Source organism: Anomaloglossus baeobatrachus, chromosome 2 (assembly GCF_048569485.1).
Source record: "Anomaloglossus baeobatrachus isolate aAnoBae1 chromosome 2, aAnoBae1.hap1, whole genome shotgun sequence".
In the NCBI taxonomy this organism is placed as follows: domain Eukaryota; kingdom Metazoa; phylum Chordata; class Amphibia; order Anura; family Aromobatidae; genus Anomaloglossus; species Anomaloglossus baeobatrachus.
Genome location: NC_134354.1, coordinates 36,387,773 through 36,408,767, shown reverse-complemented (window position 1 = coordinate 36,408,767; position 20,995 = coordinate 36,387,773). Strand labels below are relative to the sequence as shown.

Genomic DNA, 20,995 nt, shown 5'->3' with positions numbered 1-20,995 from the left:
CCACACAAAGTATTACACTAAAAAGTGTAAGGCCCCTCCCCTTCTGCATATACACCCCCCGTGATCACGGGCTGCTTCAGTTCAGTTTTCATGCTTTGTGCGAAGGAGGTCAGACATCCACGCATAGCTCCACTGTTTTTAGTCAGCAGCAGCTGCTGACTATGTCGGATGGAAGAAAAGAGGGCCCATATGGGGCCCCCAGCATGCTCCCTTCTCACCCCACTTTTATCGGCGGTGTTTGTTAAGGTTGAGGTACCCATTGCGGGTACGGAGGCTGGAGCCCACATGCTGTTTTCCTTCCCCATCCCCCCTCAGGGCTCTGGGTGAAGTGGGATCTTACCGGTCTCCAGGCACGGAGACCGGGCTCCATCCACAGACCCGGAGAACCTGCTGGATATGGAGCTGGGTATCGTCAGGGCAGGGCCCTGCTACATTAAGGTACTCTGTGTCCCCGTACACATCGCACACACACACACCAGCATTGCTGGGAGTGCTAGTGCGCCGGGGACAACAGCGCGGAGCGCTTGTGCTATTATTCACTGCAGCTTTGCTGAGTGAATTTATGTGTTAGAAACTGCCGCGCCGGCCGCTGCGGGGTGTTTTACACTGTGGCGCGGCTGGGACTTGTGGTGCGCCGGGGACTTCCGCGCTGGCCGTGCACATAGGACGGCCGCGCTTATTACTCGAGTCCCCGGCTTTGCGGCCTAGTTTTCGCTTCGTTCCCGCCCCCAGCCCTGCCAGTCAGGGGAGGGGCGGGACGCTGTACAGAAAGTCAGCGCCGAGAGCTGGAGTCTGCTTTGCATTCTCCAGCCCCCTTCACTGGACACAGTGGGACGCCAGTTTCCCGCTCTTGTCTGGGGCACGCCCACGGCCCGCCCCTCTTCACAAGACGCCGGCAGCCATTCCATGCACGCAGTCTGGGCTGGAGAAGGGAGACAAGCTCTGTTAGACCCATGGGATCTGAACAGGGTACTAATTGCTCTCCAGGAGCCGCCCTTTGAGCCTCTGAGGGATGTTTCACTTTCTCGACTTTCACAGAAGGTGGCCTTTTTGGTAGCGGTCACGTCTCTTCAGAGAGTGTCCGAGTTAGCAGCGCGGTCATCCAAAGCGCCCTTCCTGGTGTTTCACCAAGACAAGGTAGTGCTGCGCCTGATTCCGGGGTCTCTCCCTAGGGTGGTATCCCCCTTTCATCTCAGTCAGGATATCGCCTTACCTTCCTTTTCTCCTCATCCAGTTCATCGATATGAATTGGATTTGCATTTGTTGGATCTGATGAGAGCGCTCAGAATCTACATTTCCCGCACGGCGCCCCTGCGCCGCTCGGATGCACTCTTTGTACTTGTCGCTGGTCAGCGCAAAGGGTAGCAGGCTTCCAAATCCACCCTGGCTCGATGGATCAAGGAACCAATTCTTGAAGCCTACCGTTCTGCTGGGCTTCCGGTTCCATCAGGGCTGAAGGCCCATTCTACCAGAGCCGTGGGTGCGTCCTGGGCATTACGGCACCAGGCTACGGCTCAGCAGGTGTGCCAGGCGGCTACCTGGGCGAGTCTGCACACCTTCACCAAGCGTTATCAGGTGCATGCCTACGCTTAGGCGGATGCCAGCCTAAGTAGAAGAGTCCTGCAGGCGGCGGTTGCCTCCATGTAGGGAAGGGCTGTTTTTACAGTCCAAACTTGAGGTATTAATTTACCCACCCAGGGACTGCTTTTGGACGTCCCAATCGTCTGGGTCTCCCAATGGAGCGCCGAAGAAGAAGGGAATTTCTTCGGCGCTCTATTGGGAGACCCAGACGATTGGTGTATAGCACTGCCACCGGAGGCCACACAAAGCAATTACACTAAAAAGTGTAAGGCCCCTCCCCTTCTGGCTATACACCCCCAGTGGGATCACTGGCTCACCAGTTTTCTGCTTTGTGCGAAGGAGGTCAGACATCCACGCATAGCTCCACTGTGTGTAGTCAGCAGTAGCTGCTGGCTATATCGGATGGAAGAAAAGAGGGCCCATATGGGGCCCCCAGCATGCTCCCTTCTCACCCGCGGTGGTGCTTGTAAGGTTGAGGTACCTATTGCTGGTACAGAGGCTGGAGCCCACATGCTGTTTTCCTTCCACATCCCCTGGAGGGCTCTGTGGAAGTGGGATCTTGCCGGCCCCCAAGCCCTGGGGCCGGGCTCCATCCACAGACCCAGAGAACCTGCTGGATTTGGAGCGGGAGTGCCGTTCAGGGACAAGGCCCTGCAACTTTCAGGTACTCTGTGTCCCCGGCAGGCACGGACACTCTCAAGGCTTGCTGAGCGTTATAGTGCGCCGGGGACAGTAGCGCTGTGCGCTGGGGTTAGGTCACTGCAGCTTCGCTGAGTGACGTTACATGTTGGGAACTACTGCGCCGACCGCTACTGGAGCGGCGGCGCAGCTGCGACTTGTGGTGCGCCGGGGACTTTGCGCCGACCGCGCTTTTACGGCGGCGGCGCTTCTAACTTTAGCCCCCGGCTTCTGCGGCCTAGCGCCGCTTCGTTCCCGCCCCCACCCTGTCAATCAGGGTAGGGGAGAGACACTGCTCAATAGGCAGCGCCGAGGGCTGGAGCTTTATTTACATGCTCCAGCCCTCTCACTAGGCACAGTGGGAAGCAGGCTTCCCGCTCTTCGTCTGTATACGCCCAGGGCCCGCCCCCCCTCTCCACAAGGACGCCGGCAGCCATTACACATGCGGTCTGGCTGGGGAAAGGCAGCAGGCTCTGGGAGACCCAGACTAAAAGGATTTCGGCGACCACACACCCGCTCCTAAGCGGGCGGTAAGCAGCACTTTAGTGCTGGCCCCACTAGTGCCTCAGTGTTATATTAGTGTACTTTTTTCTTGGTACCATATATATATATATTTGCACTGTAAGGTCGCTTCTTGGCTGGACACCCTGTACTGCTCTGAGGAGGCAGCAACATGTCATCCGCAAAACGCAAGGGTGCCAAGGCACAGGCTGTGTACACTGTTTGTACTGCATGTGGGGCTAATCTACCAGCAGGCTCCAACGACTCTCATTGTGTGCAATGTTCAGTCCCAGTGGCACTTCGTCAGCCAGAGCCTATTGTGGTGGTAGCCCAGGCAGAGACGCCTGTGAACCCTGCCCCGGTGACGGGGACAGACTTTGCAGTTTTTGCTGATAAAATGTCTGTGACTATGGCAAAAATCCTGGAGACCTTGCAGTCCAGGCCAGTTGCTCAGACCATGGACACTGCTGTGTCTATGCTCTCCGGTCCCCCTCAGTTGGAACTAATCCGTACTTCAGGGGGGTCTCAAGCATCACAGGCTGAAGTCTCTGACTCAGATGACAGTCCCAGGCAGCCTAAGCGAGCTCGCTGGGAAAGACCCTCCACGTCTTCACACTGCTCAGGGTCTCAGCGACAAGAGTCTCTCTGTGATGAGACTGAGGACGGTGATCAGGATTCTAATCCTGAGGCCCCTCTCAATCTGGATGCCCCTGATGGTGACGCCATGGTTAATGACCTTATATCGGCAATTAATAGGCTGTTGGATATTTCTCCCCCAGCCCCTTCTGCAGAGGAGGCAGCTGCACAGCAGGAGAAGTTCCATTTCCTATATCCCAAGCGTAAATTAAGTGCTTTTTTGGACCACTCTGACTTCAGAGAATCGATCCAGAAACACGACGCTCATCCAGACAAGCGTTTCTCTAAACGTTCTAAGGATACCCGTTATCCTTTTCCCTCTGAGGTGGCCAAACGCTGGACCCAGTGTCCAAAGGTGGATCCCCCAATTTCCAAGCTTGCGGCTAGATCCATAGTCGCAGTAGAGGATGGCGCTTCACTTAAAGATGCCAACGACAGACAGATGGATCTTTGGTTGAAATCTGTCTATGAATCTATCGGCGCGTCGTTTGCTCCAGCATTCGCGGCAGTGTGGGCACTCCAAGCTATTTCAGCTGGTTTAGCACAGGTGGATGCTTTCATACATCCAGCAGTGCCGCAAGTGGCGTCCCTAACTTCGCAAATGTCTGCGTTTGCGACCTATGCTATCAATGCTGTCCTAGAATCTACGAGCCGTACCGCTATGGCGTCCGCCAATTCTGTGGTTTTGCGCAGAGCCTTGTGGTTAAAGGACTGGAAAGCAGATGCTGGTTCCAAAAAATGCTTAACCAGCTTGCCATTATCTAGAGACAGACTGTTTGGTGAGCCATTGGCTGAAATCATAAAACAGTCCAAGGGTAAGGACTCTTCCTTACCACAGCCCAGAGCAAGTAAACCTCAACAGAAAAAGTGGCAGTCGAGGTTTCGGTCCTTTCGAGGCTCGGGCAAGGCCCAATTCTCCTCGTCCAAAAGGACTCAGAAAGAACAAGGGAGCTCAGATTCCTGGCGGGCTCACTCACGCCCCAGGAAAGCAAATGGAGGAACCGCTTCCAAAGCGGCTACCTCATGACTTTCGGCCTCCTCCCTCCGCATCCTCGGTCGGTGGCAGGCTCTCCCGCTTTTGCGACATTTGGCTGTCACAGGTCAAAGACCGGTGGGTAACAGACATTCTGTCTCGCGGGTACAGAATCGAGTTCAATTCTCGGCCTCCACTTCGGTTCTTCAGAACCTCCCCACACCCCAACCGAGCAGATGCCCTGCTGCAGGCGGTGGACTCTCTAAGAGCAGAAGGAGTCGTGATCCCTGTCCCCCCTCAGGAACGGGGGCGAGGATTTTACTCCAATCTCTTTGTGGTTCCAAAAAAGGACGGCTCCTTCCGTCCTGTTCTGGACCTAAAACTGCTCAACAAGCATGTGAACGCCAGGCGGTTCCGGATGGAATCCCTCCGCTCAGTCATTGCCTCAATGTCTCAAGGAGATTTCCTAGCATCAATAGACATCAAAGATGCTTATCTCCACGTGCCGATTGCTACCGAGCACCAATGCTTTCTACGCTTCGTGATAGGAGACGACCATCTTCAGTTCGTAGCTCTGCCATTTGGTCTGGCGACAGCCCCTCGGGTGTTCACCAAGATCATGGCGGCAGTGGTAGCAGTCTTGCACTCTCACGGACACTCTGTGATCCCTTACTTGGACGATCTACTGGTCAAGGCACCCTCTCAAGAGGCATGCCAACTCAGCCTGAATGTTGCACTGGAGACTCTCCAGGCGTTCGGGTGGATCATCAACTTCCCAAAGTCAAATCTGTCACCGACCCAATCACTAACGTATCTTGGCATGGAGTTTCATACTCTCTCAGCGATAGTGAAGCTTCCGCTGGACAAGCAGCGGTCTCTACAGACTGGGGTGCAGGCTCTCCTTCAAAGTCAGCCGCACTCCTTAAGACGCCTCATGCACTTCCTCGGGAAGATGGTGGCGGCAATAGAGGCGGTTCCGTTTGCGCAGTTTCATCTGCGTCCACTTCAATGGGACATTCTCCGCCAATGGGACGGGAAGTCAACATCCCTGGACAGGAAAGTCTCCATTTCCCAGACGGCCAAAGACTCTCTGCAGTGGTGGCTTCTTCCCACCTCATTATCACAGGGAAGATCCTTCCTACCACCGTCTTGGGCGGTGGTCACGACAGACGCGAGTCTGTCAGGGTGGGGAGCAGTCTTTCTCCACCACAGGGCTCAGGGTACGTGGTCTCAGCAGGAGTCCACCCTTCAGATCAATGTTCTGGAAATCAGAGCAGTGTATCTTGCCCTACTAGCCTTCCAGCAGTGGCTGGAAGGAAGGCAGATCCGAATTCAGTCGGACAACTCCACAGCGGTGGCATACATCAACCACCAAGGGGGGACACGCAGTCGGCAAGCCTTCCAGGAAGTCCGGCGGATTCTGATGTGGGTGGAAGCCACAGCCTCCACCATATCCGCGGTTCACATCCCCGGCGTAGAAAACTGGGAAGCAGACTTCCTCAGTCGCCAGGGCATGGACGCAGGGGAATGGTCCCTTCACCCAGACGTGTTTCAGGAAATCTGTCGCCGCTGGGGGGTGCCGGACGTCGACCTAATGGCGTCACGGCACAACAACAAGGTCCCAACCTTCATAGCACGATCTCGCGATCAAAGAGCGCTGGCGGCAGACGCCCTAGTGCAGGATTGGTCGCAGTTCCGGCTCCCTTATGTGTTTCCACCTCTGGCACTCTTGCCCAGAGTGCTACGCAAGATCAGATCCGATTGCAGCCGCGTCATACTTGTCGCCCCAGACTGGCCGAGGAGGGCGTGGTATCCGGATCTGTGGCAGCTCACGGTCAGCCAACCGTGGGCACTCCCAGACCGACCAGACTTACTGTCCCAAGGGCCGTTTTTCCATCGGAATTCTGCGGCCCTGAACCTGACTGTGTGGCCATTGAGTCCTGGATCCTAACGTCTTCAGGATTGTCCCAAGGGGTCGTTGCCACCATGAGACAGGCTAGGAAGCCCACGTCCGCTAAGATCTACCACAGAACGTGGAGGATATTTTTATCCTGGTGCTCTGCTCAGGGAGTGTCTCCCTGGCCATTTGCATTGCCTACCTTTCTTTCTTTCCTGCAATCTGGGTTAGAAAAAGGTTTGTCGCTCGGCTCCCTTAAAGGTCAGGTCTCGGCGCTATCCGTCTTTTTTCAGAGGCGTTTGGCACGCCTTCCTAAGGTGCGCACGTTCCTACAGGGGGTTTGCCATATCGTACCCCCGTACAAGCGGCCGTTAGATCCATGGGATCTGAACAGGGTACTAGTTGCCCTCCAGAAGCCGCCCTTCGAGCCTCTGAAGGAGGTTTCACTTTCTAGACTATCACAGAAAGTGGCTTTTCTGGTAGCGATCACATCTCTTCGGAGAGTGTCTGAGCTGGCAGCACTATCATCCAAGGCTCCCTTCCTGGTCTTCCACCAGGACAAGGTTGTGCTGCGCCCCATTCAGGAGTTTCTCCCGAAGGTGGTATCCTCTTTTCATCTTAATCAGGATATCTCTTTGCCTTCTTTTTGTCCTCATGCAGTTCATCGCTATGAGAAGGATTTACATTTGTTAGATCTGGTGAGAGCACTCAGAATCTACATTTCCCGCACGGCGCCCCTGCGCCGTTCGGATGCACTCTTTGTCCTTGTCGCTGGTAAGCGCAAAGGGTTGCAGGCTTCTAAGGCCACCCTGGCTCGATGGATCAAAGAACCAATTCTTGAAGCCTACCGTTCTGCTGGGCTTCCGGTTCCATCAGGGCTGAAGGCCCATTCTACCAGAGCCGTGGGTGCATCCTGGGCATTACGACACCAGGCTACGGCTCAACAGGTGTGCCAGGCAGCTACCTGGTCGAGTCTGCACACTTTCACCAAACATTATCAGGTGCATACCTATGCTTCGGCGGACGCCAGCCTAGGTAGAAGAGTCCTGCAGGCGGCAGTTGCCTCCCCGTAGGGGAGGGCTGTCTTGCAGCTCTAACATGAGGTATTTCTTTACCCACCCAGGGACAGCTTTTGGACGTCCCAATCGTCTGGGTCTCCCAATAGAGCGCCGAAGAAGAAGGGAATTTTGTTACTTACCGTAAATTCCTTTTCTTCTAGCTCTTATTGGGAGACCCAGCACCCGCCCTGTTGTCCTTCGGGATTTTTGGTTTGTTTGCGGGTACACATGTTGTTCATGTTGAACGGTTTTCAGTTCTCCGATGTTACTCGGAGTGAATTTGTTTAAACCAGTTATTGGCTTTCCTCCTTCTTGCTTTTGCACTAAAACTGGTGAGCCAGTGATCCCACTGGGGGTGTATAGCCAGAAGGGGAGGGGCCTTACACTTTTTAGTGTAATTGCTTTGTGTGGCCTCCGGAGGCAGTGCTATACACCAATCGTCTGGGTCTCCCAATAAGAGCTAGAAAGCTAGAAGAAAAGGAATTTACGGTAAGTAACAAAATTCCCTTCTTTGTTACTTACCGTAAATTCCTTTTCTTCTAGCTCCAATTGGGAGACCCAGCACCCGCCCCTGTTCCTTCGGGATTTTTGGGTTGTTCGGGTACACATGTTGTTCATGTTGAATGGTTTCAGTTCTCCGATGTTCCTTCGGATTGAATTGTTTAACCAGTTATTGGCTTTCCTCCTTCTTGCTTTTGCACTAAAACTGAAGCAGCCCGTGATCACGGGGGGTGTATAGGCAGAAGGGGAGGGGCCTTACACTTTTTAGTGTAATACTTTGTGTGGCCTCCGGAGGCAGTAGCTATACACCCAATCGTAAAAACAATCGTCTGGGTCTCCCAATTGGAGCTAGAAGAAAAGGAATTTACGGTAAGTAACAAAATTCCCTTCTTTTGCTATTTAATCTGGGCAGGAAAGTCTGATTCCCCAGGGATGTGCCACTTATACTTTGTACTGTAGTTTCAATACAATCATTGTTTTATCAACAGGAGATTGATTGCCTGGTTAGTTCTTACTTATCTCTAAAACCCCGCACCCAATATTGATTGGCAGCTTGCTTAAGGTTTACACAGGAAGCTGCCAATCAGGAGTGTGGGTGGGGTTATACACAGGTCAGCACTCTGAGCACTGCTACATCTACAGCAGAGAAAACAGAGATTCTATCAAAACTGCACCAAGCAGTCCTGTAAGTGATAACCGCCGGAATCGGGCTCCATAAATCTTGCTGATCTCAGATTACATAGCAAAAATCTGCTGACACCCTCCCCTTAAAGCCAGTGAATATTTCTCTTCCCCCCCCCCTCCCAGAGGTCATTTAAGGTAATTGTATGACTGAACAGAGGACAACCAAAAATAATCTGCTAATGCACCCAGTGTGGGGAACTTAAAAAACCTTGTCCTTTTTTAATTTAACTCCAATTTATGTATAATCCGGTTTTTTTTTTCAGGCCCATAGCTCATCTCCCGTGCCCAGGAAAGGCCACACTTGCCGTCCGATGTTGTCCCGTCTTTTTTGAGTTAAGACAGACTTCTAAAGGTAAAGTAAAGCCTCACATTTGTGTTGTGCTTGAATTATTGGACTATACTGGACGTATCGGTGACATGAACGCAGCACTAGGGTTATACATCAAGTAGGTGCCAACTGCATATTCCACAATAGTTCAGTCCCATTGATAAATATCAATGGTCACATCCATACTATTGGTTCAGGCAGGATGTCCAGCAATATATAAGTGCACCCCAGAAGAAGAAACGCCCCATTCCTCCTCCACACAACCCACAAGGCCTGGCTGAATAACAATTTTTATTTCTTCATCGTTCCTTATGGGAGACCCAGACCATGGGTGTATAGCTTCTGCCTCCGGAGGACACACAAAGTACTACACTAAAAAGTGTAGCTCCTCCCTCCGAGCATATACACCCCCTGGATAACCAAATACAGCCAGTTCAATGCTTTGTGTTCAGGAGGCACACATCCACACATGCATTCTCATATGATTTTTTATTTTAAAGAGTTGGAAGAAAAGCGGGTCCAAGCTGGACTCCCGGCATGTCCCTTCTCACCCCACTGTGTCGGCGGTGTTGTTAAGGTTGATTTCAAGGCTGGAGCCTTTACATGCCGCACTCCTTCACCATCCCTCGGGCTCTGGCTTGAAGTGGGAGCCAGCACGGTTCTCACTGCTTTGCAGGAGACCGGTCTCCATCCGCAGCCCTTTCAGGACCCTGCCGGACGGAGCACTCATCCCTCAGGGACCTGGCCCTGCGTCTCATAAGCTAAGTATTTGAGACGTTATTGAGGGGTCCCTTGTACTTTTATTGTGGGGAGAGTGTGTTATTTAACTTTGCTGTGGTTTCCGGCCGGTTCTCTGGTTTTCACCTGAGAACCGCGCCGAGGGTGCCTGCTCGCCGGCCGCATTGTAAAATTTAGGCCCCGGCTTCGGCTGCGGCCTACTTTCGTTTTCACTGCCCCTGCATGTCAGTCATGCAGAGGGACAGTGCGGCGCCGCCCACCGGCCGTTCAGCCCAGGGGAGGACACTCCTCTCTGAGGAGATGTTTCCCTCCCCTGGATATCTCCTTGGCCCTCCGGTTCCCGCTCTTGGACTAGGCCCCGCCCCCCCTCCTCCCTCCGGCGCCATTTTATCAGCGTTCTCACACTGATCGGCGCTGGCTGCTGCATCTCTGCAACCTGTCTGGGGGTCCGAGCTGTGGAATCCGGAGGGCACACAAAACGGTCTGGTAAGCCACAACCTCTGGTTGTGGACTTTATTATACACTCTCTGGGGGTCATTCTGAAGGAGTGTATTCTTTACTGCAGAGCCTCCACCTCAGCAGCATGTCTCACACTAGGAGCAAGGCTGTACTCAATATGCACTGCATGTAAGCTCGTACTGCCTGAACCGAGCACATATCCACATTGTGATGCCTGCTCTAACATGGTGGTGCCTCAGCCTGGAGTCTCCCCAGTGGTCCCTCCGGCTGCTCCGGCCCCGGTGGCTGAACCCCCGGTTTGGGTAGAATCGTTTTCTAAGGCTATCTCTAAGTCCTTTGCCGACTCCATGGGAGAGTTGTCCCGGACTCTGCTGAGCATGCATCAGGCCCCTTCTCAGGGTGCCTCTGCTGCTTCGGCTCGCTCTGCAGAGCTCACAGAGGATTCTTCATCTGCTCTCAGACCCCATCCTCCTAAAAGGAGACGCAGGGTCCCCTCTCCTTCCTCGTCCCGCGGCTCCGATTCACGAGCCGACTCGCAGGACGAGGAGGATGTCTTTACTGGGGGCTCGGACGCTACCTCCATGTGCCCCATTGATCTGACCGAGGGTGATGCGGATGTTAGTGATTTGATTGCGTCCATTAATTTTGTACTGGACCTCAATCCGCCAGTATCAGAGGAGCAACCCTCTCTGGCAGAAAAGCACCAGTTTACCTTGCCTAAGAGAACAAGGAGTGTGTTCTTTAACCACTCCAGTTTTCAAGCCACTGTGTCCAAGCCCAGAGCCTGTCCTGACAAACGCTTCCCAAAGCGTGGTTCTGATGACCGTTTTCCTTTTCCACCAGAGGTGGTCAAGGAGTGGGCTCACTCACCAAAAGTAGACCCTCCGGTGTCTAGACTCTCAGCCCGGACAGTTGTATCTGTAGCTGATGGCACCTCCCTTAAGGATACCACTGACCGCCAGGTTGACCTCCTGGCCAAGTCTGTCTATGAGGCGGCAGGGGCCTCGTTCTCCCCATCCTTTGCAGCGGTGTGGGCTCTCAAAGCCATCTCTGCTTCCCTAGAGGAGATGCATTCCCTCACTAGGGACTCTATGCCTGAATTGGTTGCCCTAACTTCCCAGGCTTCAGCCTTTTCAGCCTACGCCATGTCTGCCATGCTGGAGGCTTCTCACCGCACTGCGGTGGCCTCCGCTAATTCCCTCGCTATCCGCAGGATTTTGTGGCTGCGAGAGTGGAAGGCAGATGCTTCTTCAAAGAAGTACCTTGCTGGGCTCCCATTTGCCGGGTCCAGACTGTTCGGTGAACAACTGGATGAAATTATTAAGGAGGCTACTGGCAGGAAGAGTACTTCCTTGCCACAGACTAAACCCAGGAAACCTGTCCAGGGCAGGAACCAGTCGAGGTTTCGTTCCTTTCGTTCCTCTAACTGGGCGGCCTCTAAGCCCTCGGCCTCGTCCACTAACTCAGCCAAGGACCAGAAGCCCACCTGGCGCAAGAAGCCGCGTCCACAAAGGTCCGCAGGAGCTGCTGCCACCAAGGCAGCCTCCTCTTGACTATCTGGCCGAGCCAGCAACGTCCTTAGTCGGTGGCAGGCTCTCCCACTTTGGCGACGTGTGGTTTCAACACGTCTCCGATCAGTGGGTGCGGGATATCATCTCCCACGGCTACAGGATAGAGTTCTCTTCCAGCCCGCCAAACAGATTTTCTTCGGCGCTCCATTGGGAGACCCAGACGATTGGTGTATAGCACTGCCTCCGGAGGCCACACAAAGCAATTACACTAAAAAGTGTAAGGCCCCTCCCCTTCTGGCTATACACCCCCAGTGGGATCACTGGCTCACCAGTTTTCTGCTTTGTGCGAAGGAGGTCAGACATCCACGCATAGCTCCACTGTTTAGTCAGCAGTAGCTGCTGACTATATCGGATGGAAGAAAAGAGGGCCCATATTAGGGCCCCCAGCATGCTCCCTTCTTACCCCACTTGTGGTTTGTAAGGTTGAGGTACCCATTGCGGGTACAGAGGCTGGAGCCCACATGCTGCTTTCCTTCCCCATCCCCCTGAGGGGCTCTGAGGAAGTGGGATCTTACCGGCCTCCAAGCCCTGAGGCCGGGCTCCGTCCACAGACCCATTGAACCTGCTGGATAAGGAGCCGGGGGTACCGTTCAGGGACAAGGCCCTGCAACTTTCAGGTACTCTGTGTCCCCGTACGGACAGGCACGCACACGCCAGACTTGCTGGGTGTGTTAGTGCGCCGGGGACAGTAGCGCTCCACGCTGGGCTTGGATCACAGCAGCTTAGCTGTGTGGATTCATGTGCTGGGAACTACCGCGCCGGCCACTCTCGGAGCGGCGGCGCGGCTGGGACTTGTAGTGCGCCGGGGACTTAGCGCCGACCGCGCTTTTACGGCGGCGGCGCTTATAAATTTAGTCCCCGGCTTTTGCGGCCTAGCTCCGCTTCGTTCCCGCCCCCTCCCTGTCAATCAGGGAATGGGACAGACGCTGTGCAATCGTCAGCGCCGAGGGCTGGAGCCTTATTTACATGCTCCAGCCCTCTCACTAGGCACAGTGGGACGCAGGTTTCCCGCTTTTGGTCTGAGCACGCCCAGGGCCCGCCCCCCCCCTCCACAGGACGCCGGCAGCCATTCCTGCATGCAGTCTGGCTGGAGGACGGACACAGGCTCTGGGAGACCCAGACTAGGTATTTCTGGCGACCACACACCCGCGTTTAGCGGGCGGTAAGCAGCACATTAGTGCTGGCCCCACTAGTGCCACAGTGTGTATTGGTGTACTTTTTCCTGTACCAGATATATATATATATATACTGCACTGTACGGTCGCTTCTTGGCTGTATACCCCTATATTGCTCTGAGGAGACAGCAACATGTCATCCACAAAACGCAAGGGTGCCAAGGCACGGGCTGTATACACTGCTTGTACAGCATGTGGGGCTAATCTACCAGCAGGCTCCAACGACCCTCATTGTGTGCAATGTTCAGTCCCAGTGGCACTTCGTCAGCCAGAGCATATGGTGGTGGTAGCCCAGGCAGAGGCGCCTGTGAACCCTGCCCCGGTGACGGGGACAGAATTTGCAGTCTTTGCTGATAAAATGTCTGTGACTATGACAAAAATCCTGGAGACCTTGCAGTCCAGGCCAGTGGCTCAGACCATGGACACTGCTGTGGCTATGTTCCCAGGTCCCCCTCAGTTGGAACTAATCCGTACTTCGAGGGGGTCCCAGGCATCACAGGCTGAGGGCTCTGACTCTGATGACAGTCCCAGGCCGCCTAAGAGAGCTCGCTGGGAGAGACCCTCCACGTCGTCACGCGGGTCAGGGTCTCAGCGAGAAGGGTCTCTATATGATGAGACAGAGGTGGGTGATCAGGAGTCTGGTCCTGACACCGCACTCAATTTGGATACGCCAGATGGTGACGCCATGGTAAACGACCTTATAGCGGCCATCAATAGGCTGTTGGATATTTCTCCACCAGCCCCTTCAGCAGAGGAGGCAGCTGCCCAGCAGGAGAAATTCCATTTCCTGTATCCCAAGCGTAAATTGAGTACTTTTCTGGACCACTCTGACTTCAGAGAATCAATCCAGAAACACCATGCTTATCCGGACAAGCGTTTTTCCAAACGTCTTAAGGATACACGTTATCCCTTTCCCCCTGACGTGGTCAAACGCTGGACCCAGTGTCCAAAAGTGGACCCTCCAATATCCAGGCTTGCAGCTAGATCCATAGTTGCAGTGGAGGATGGGGCTTCACTTAAAGATGCCAATGACAGACAGATGGACCTTTGGTTGAAATCTGTCTATGAAGCTATTGGCGCGTCGTTTGCTCCAGCATTCGCGGCCGTGTGGGCGCTCCAAGCTATTTCAGCTGGTCTGGCACAGGTGGACTCTTTCATACGTCCAGCAGTGCCGCAAGTGGCGTCCTTAACTACGCAAATGACTGCGTTTGCGACCTACGCTATCAATGCGGTACTAGAATCTACGAGCCGTACCTCAATGGCATCCGCCAACTCTGTAGTTTTGCGCAGAGCCTTGTGGTTAAAAGAATGGAAAGCAGATTCTGCTTCTAAAAAATGTTTAACCAGCTTGCCATTATCTGGAGACAGACTGTTTGGTGAGCAATTGGCGGAAATCATTAAACAGTCCAAAGGTAAGGACTCTTCCTTACCCCAGCCCAGATCAAGCAAACCTCAACAGAGGAAGTGGCAGTCAAAGTTTCGGTCCTTTCGAGGCTCGGGCAAGTCCCAATTCTCCTCGTCCAAAGGGACTCAGAAAGAGCAAAGGAGCTCTGATTCCTGGCGGTCTCACTCACGCCCCAAGAAAGCAGCCGGAGGTACTGCTTCCAAGGCGGCTGCCTCATGACTTTCGGCCGCCTCCCTCCGCATCCTCGGTCGGTGGCAGGCTCTCCCGCTTTTGCGACATTTGGCTGCCACAGGTCAAAGACCAGTGGGTAACAGACATTTTGTCTCACGGGTACAGGATAGAGTTCAGTTCTCGTCCTCCGCCTCGGTTCTTCAGAACTTCCCCACATCCCGACCGAGCAGATGCCCTTCTGCAGGCGGTGCATTCTCTAAGAGCAGAAGGAGTGGTGGTCCCGGTTCCTCTTCGGGAACAAGGACAAGGTTTTTACTCCAATCTCTTTGTGGTGCCAAAAAAGGACGGCTCATTCCGTCCTGTTCTGGACCTAAAACTGCTCAACAAGCATGTGAACGCCAGGCGGTTCCGGATGGAATCCCTCCGCTCAGTCATTGCCTCAATGTCTCAAGGAGATTTCCTAGCATCAATAGACATCAAAGATGCTTATCTCCACGTGCCGATTGCTACAGAGCACCAACGCTTTCTACGCTTCGTGATAGGAGACGAGTCAAATCTGTTACCGACCCAATCACTGACGTATCTTGGCATGGAGTTTCATACTCTCTCAGCGATAGTGAAACTTCCGCTGGACAAGCAGCGGTCACTACAGACGGGGGTGCAGGCTCTCCTTCAAAGTCAGTCGCACTCCTTAAGACGCCTCATGCACTTCCTCGGGAAGATGGTGGCGGCAATGGAGGCGGTTCCGTTTGCGCAGTTTCACCTGCGCCCACTTCAATGGGACATTCTCCGCCAATGGGACGGGAAGTCAACATCCCTGGACAGGAAAGTCTCCCTTTCCCAGACGGCCAAGGACTCTCTGCAGTGGTGGCTTCTTCCCACCTCATTATCACAGGGAAGATCCTTCCTACCACCGTCCTGGGCGGTGGTCACGACAGACGCGAGTCTGTCAGGGTGGGGAGCAGTTTTTCTCCATCACAGGGCTCAGGGTACGTGGACCCAGCAGGAGTCCACCCTTCAGATCAATGTTCTGGAAATCAGAGCAGTGTATCTTGCCCTACTAGCCTTCCAGCAGTGGCTGGAAGGAAGGCAGATCCGAATTCAGTCGGACAACTCCACAGCGGTGGCATACATCAACCACCAAGGGGGGACACGCAGTCGGCAAGCCTTCCAGGAAGTCCGGCGGATTCTGATGTGGGTGGAAGCCACGGCCTCCACCATATCCGCAGTTCACATCCCCGGCGTAGAAAACTGGGAAGCAGACTTCCTCAGTCGCCAGGGCATGGACGCAGGGGAATGGTCCCTTCACCCGGACGTGTTTCAGGAAATCTGTCGCCGCTGGGGAAGGCCGGACGTCGACTTAATGGCGTCCCGGCACAACAACAAGGTCCCAACCTTCATGGCACGGTCTCGCGATCACAGAGCTCTGGCGGCAGACGCCTTAGTGCAAGATTGGTCGCAGTTCCGGCTCCCTTATGTGTTTCCACCTCTGGCACTCTTGCCCAGGGTGCTACGCAAGATCAGATCCGACTGCAGCCGCGTCATACTCGTCGCCCCAGACTGGCCACGGAGGGCGTGGTATCCGGATCTGTGGCATCTCACGGTCGGCCAACCGTGGGCACTACCAGACCGACCAGACTTGCTGTCCCAAGGGCCGTTTTTCCATCGGAATTCTGCGGCCCTGAACCTGACTGTGTGGCCATTGAGTCCTGGATCCTAGCGTCTTCAGGATTATCCCAAGGGGTCGTTGCCACCATGAGACAGGCTAGGAAGCCCACGTCCGCTAAGATCTACCACAGAACGTGGAGGATATTCTTATCCTGGTGCTCTGCTCAGGGAGTGTCTCCCTGGCCATTTGCATTGCCTACTTTTCTTTCTTTCCTGCAATCTGGGTTAGAAAAAGGTTTGTCGCTCGGCTCCCTTAAAGGGCAAGTCTCGGCGCTATCCGTCTTTTTTCAGAAGCGTCTAGCACGACTTTCTAAGGTGCGCACGTTCCTGCAGGGGGTTTGTCATATCGTACCCCCGTACAAGCGGCCGTTAGATCCATGGGATCTGAACAGGGTACTGGTTGCCCTCCAGAAGCCGCCCTTCGAGCCTCTGAGGGAGGTTTCACTTTCTAGACTATCACAGAAAGTGGCTTTTTTGGTAGCGATCACATCTCTTCGGAGAGTGTCTGAGCTAGCAGCGCTGTCATCCAAGGCTCCCTTCCTGGTCTTCCACCAGGACAAGGTAGTGCTGCGACCCATTCAGGAGTTTCTCCCGAAGGTGGTATCCTCTTTTCATCTTAATCAGGATATCTCTTTGCCTTCTTTTTGTCCTCATGCAGTTCATCGCTATGAGAAGGATTTACATTTGTTAGATCTGGTGAGAGCACTCAGAATCTACATTTCCCGCACGGCGCCCCTGCGCCGTTCGGATGCACTCTTTGTCCTTGTCGCTGGTAAGCGCAAAGGGTCGCAGGCTTCCAAGGCCACCCTGGCTCGATGGATCAAAGAACCAATTCTTGACGCCTACCGTTCTGCTGGGCTTCCGGTTCCATCAGGGCTGAAGGCCCATTCTACCAGAGCCGTGGGTGCGTCCTGGGCACTACGACACCAGGCTACGGCTCAACAGGTGTGCCAGGCAGCTACCTGGTCGAGTCTGCACACTTTCACCAAACATTATCAGGTGCATACCTATGCTTCGGCGGACGCCAGCCTAGGTAGAAGAGTCCTGCAGGCGGCAGTTGCCTCCCCGTAGGGGAGGGCTGTCTTTGCAGCTCTAACATGAGGTATTTCTTTGTCGCTCCTAATTGGGAGACCCAGACAATTGGGTGTATAGCTACTGCCTCCGGAGGCCACACAAAGCATTACACTAAAAAGTGTAAGGCCCCTCCCCTTCTGGCTATACACCCCCCGTGGGATCACGGGCTGCTCAGTTTTCAAGCTTTGTGCGAAGGAGGCACACATCCATGCAATAGCTCCACTGTTTAGTCAGCAGTAGCTGCTGACTATGTCGGATGGAAGAAAAGTGGGCCCATATAGGGCCCCCAGCATGCTCCCTTCTCACCCCACTTGCGGTTTGTAAGGTTGAGGTACCTATTGCTGGTACGGAGGCTGGAGCCCACATGCTGTTTTCCTTCCCCATCCCCCCTCAGGGCTCTGGGTGAAGTGGGATCTTACCGGTCTCCAGGCACTGAGACCGGGCTCCATCCACAGACCCAGAGAACCTGCTGGATTTGGAGCTGGGTATCCTCAGGGACAGGGCCCTGCGACATTAAGGTACTCTGTGTCCCCGTACACATCGCGCACACACGCACCAGCATTGCTGGGAGTGTTAGTGCGCCGGGGACAACAGCGCGGAGCGCTTGTGCTATTATTCACTGCAGCTTTGCTGAGTGAATTTATGTATTGGGAACTGCCGCGCCGGCCGCTGCTGGGTGTTTTACACTGTGGCACGGCTGGGACTTGTGGTGCGCCGGGGACTTCCGCGCCGGCCGTGCACATAGGACGGCCGCGCTTATTACTCGAGTCCCCGGCTTTGCGGCCTAGTTTTCCTTTCGTTCCCGCCCCCAGCCCTGCCAGTCAGGGAAGGGGCGGGACGCTGTACAGTAAGTCAGCGCAGGGAGCTGGAGTCTGCTTTGCATTCTCCAGCCCCCTTCACTAGACTCAGTGGGACGCCGGGTTCCCGCTCTTGTCTCGGGCACGCCCTCGGCCCGCCCCTCTTCTCTGGACGCCGGCAGCCATTCCGGCACGCAGAGCGGGAAAACGGAGACAAGCGCTGAGCTAGCAGTCACAGGAGGCGCCACACACCTGCTTTTGTGCGGGCGGTAAGCGGCAGCTGCAGTGCTGACCCACTAATGCCGAAGTCTCCTGCTGTACTTTTGTAAAGTCGCTATTCAGGATGCAGGCTTAGAAACAGCAGCTAAAAAGCAGCGGTGCTAAAGCACAGACTTTCTATGCTGCTTGTCTTGCATGTGCTGCAGTGTCATGTGTCCTTTGGGCTTGTATGCTATACATGGCACTGTAATGGCTATTCTTGGCTGTCTACCCGCCTAGATGGCTAGCCAGCGGCAGCAAACAGCAAGGGTGCTAAGACACAAGCTTTCAATGCTGCTTGAATTGCATGTGCTGCAGTGTTTATTTTCATGTTTGTATGCTATACATTCACTGTATGTCGCTATTCTTGGCTAATGCTCCTAGATAACTTGACAACAGCAGCAGAAAAGCAAGGGTGCCTAGTCACAAGCTTTCAATGCTGCTTGGATTGCATGTGCTGCAGTGTTTATTTTCATGCGTGTATGCTATACATTCACTGTATGTAGCTATTCTTCGCTAATGCTCCTGAATAACTAGACAACAGCAGCAGAAAAGCAAAGGTGCCAAGGCACAAGCTTTCTAAGCTGCTTGTACTACATGTGCTGAAGTGTTTATTTGTACTTCATGCTTGTATGCTTTCACTGTAAGGTCGCTATTCTTAGCTAATGCTCCTAGATGGCTAGACAACAACAGCAAAAAAGCAGGGGTGCCAAGGCACAGGCTTTCTATGCTGCTTGTACTGCACGTGATACGGTTCCAGGGCCCCCAGTATGTGCAATTGCTCAACCGGGGTCTCCGCTACAGGTAGCCAAAAGACCACCTGTGATTCCTGTCCATGGATAGGGATGGAGTTGCAGTTTCCGCTGCTATATTGTCTGTGATTATGACTAATAGCTTACAGACTTTGCAGTCCAGATAGACCTTGGCCAAGGTTGATTCAATGCCCCTGGCCACCCTGACTTGGAATAAATCAGGGTTCCAGGGGGGTCCCATACATCCCAGGGTGCAGGCTCTGACACGGACGACAGTCCCAGACGGCCTAAGCGAGCTCCATGGAAACGGCCCTCGACTTCATCACTGGTCAGGGTCACCACAGGAGTACTCTCTGTATCAGGGGACAGACGTAGCTGTTCAGGACTCTGATCTTGAGACCGCTCTCAATCCGGATGCACCGGATGGTGACGCTATAGTGAATAATCTTATAGCGTCCATCAATGGAAAGTTGGGTATTTCCCTCTCAACTCCTCCAGTGGAGGAGTCAGCTTCACAGCAGGATAAATCCCTCTTTCAGTATCTCAAGTGTATATTGAGTATTTTTCTGGTCACTCTGACTCCAGAGAAGCAGTCCAGAATCTCCACGCTTATCCCGATAACAGTTTCTCCAACCGTATTTAGGATACGCGGTGTCTCTTCCCCCCTGACGTGGTCAAGCGCTAGACCCAGTGTCCAAAGGTGGATCCCCCAATCTCCAGGCTTGCGGCTAGATCTATAGTTGCAGTGGAAGATGGGACTTCACTTAAATATGCCATTGACAGACAGATAGACCTCTCGTTGCAATCTGTCTATGAAGCTATCGGCGGATCGGTTGCTCCGGCATTCGCAGCCGTAGAGGCACTCCAAGCTATTTCAGCTAGTATTGCGCAGGGGGACGCTGTCACATGTACATCTTGGCCGCAGTAGCGTCCTTAACCTCGCAATGTCGGCATTGCGACTTAAGCTGTTAATGCTGTCCTGGACGCTACGAGCCGTACGTCAGTGTTTTTACGCAGAGCCTAGTGGTTAAGGGATTGGAGCAGATGCTGCTTCCAAAAAAGTGCTTAACCAGGTTGCCGTTATCTGGTGACAGACTGTTTAGTGAGTGGTTGGATGTAATCATTCAACTGTACAAGGGTACGGATTCTTCCTTACCCCGGCCCACATCAAACAAAACCCAACAGGAGAATGGACAGTCGAGGTTTCGGTCCTTCCCAGGCTCGGGCAGGTCCCAGTGGTCCTCGTCCAAAAGGACGCAAAAGGCTCAGAGGGGCGCAGATTCCTGGCGGGCTCCATCACGCCCGGGGAAAGCAGCAGGAGGAACCGCTACCACGGCGTTTTCCTCATGACTTTCAGCCCTCTCACTCCGCGTCCCCGATCGGTCGCAGACTCCCCCGCTTTAGCGACACTTACCTGCCACAGGTCAAAGGCCGGTGGATGAGAGACAGTTTGTCCCAAAACTTCCTCACCGGCCGAGCCGAGGCTCTTCTGAAGGCAGAAAGAGTAGTAATCCCTGTTCCGCCTCAGGAACAAGATACGCTTTTTACTCCGATCTGGTCGTAGTGCCAACATAAAACGGCTCACCTAGCACGTGAAAACCAGGCGGTTCCGGATGGAATCCCTCCGCTCCGTCATTGCCTCAATGTCTCAAAGAGATTTCCTAGCATCAATAGACATCAGGATGCTTATCTCAACGTGCCGATTGCTCCAGGACACCGGCGTTTGCTACCATTCGTTATTGAAGACGAGCATCTTCAGTTCGTAGCCCTACCCTTCGGTCTGGCGACAGCCCCACGGGTTTTCACCGACTTAACGGCAGCAGTGTGAGCAGTCCCGCACTCTCAGGGTCACTCTGTGATCCCTTATTTAGGCGTCCTACTTGTCAAGGCACTCTCTTAAGAGGCATGCCAACACAGCCTGAACATGGCGCTGGAGACTTTCCAGGGTTTCGGGTGGGTCTTCAACTTTTCAAAGTTAAACCCAATCGCTGGCATATCTTGGCAAGGAGTTTTCACACTCTCTCAGCGATAGTGAAGCGTCCGCTGGACAAACAGCGTTCACTACAGACGGGGGTGCAGTCTTTCTTTCA

At 54.0% G+C, this 20,995-nt stretch overlaps 1 protein-coding gene across 1 annotated transcript in view; it reads left to right on the top strand.

The window, feature by feature from the left end:
- Nucleotides 1-20,995, top strand: part of CHAF1B (chromatin assembly factor 1 subunit B) — a 228,460-nt gene that overhangs the window by 107,017 nt on the left and 100,448 nt on the right. Inside the window, exon 10 of the mRNA XM_075332921.1 lies at nt 8,773-8,861. Within this exon, the coding sequence (XP_075189036.1) occupies nt 8,773-8,861 (89 nt within the window). The remainder of the gene's footprint in view (nt 1-8,772; nt 8,862-20,995) is intronic.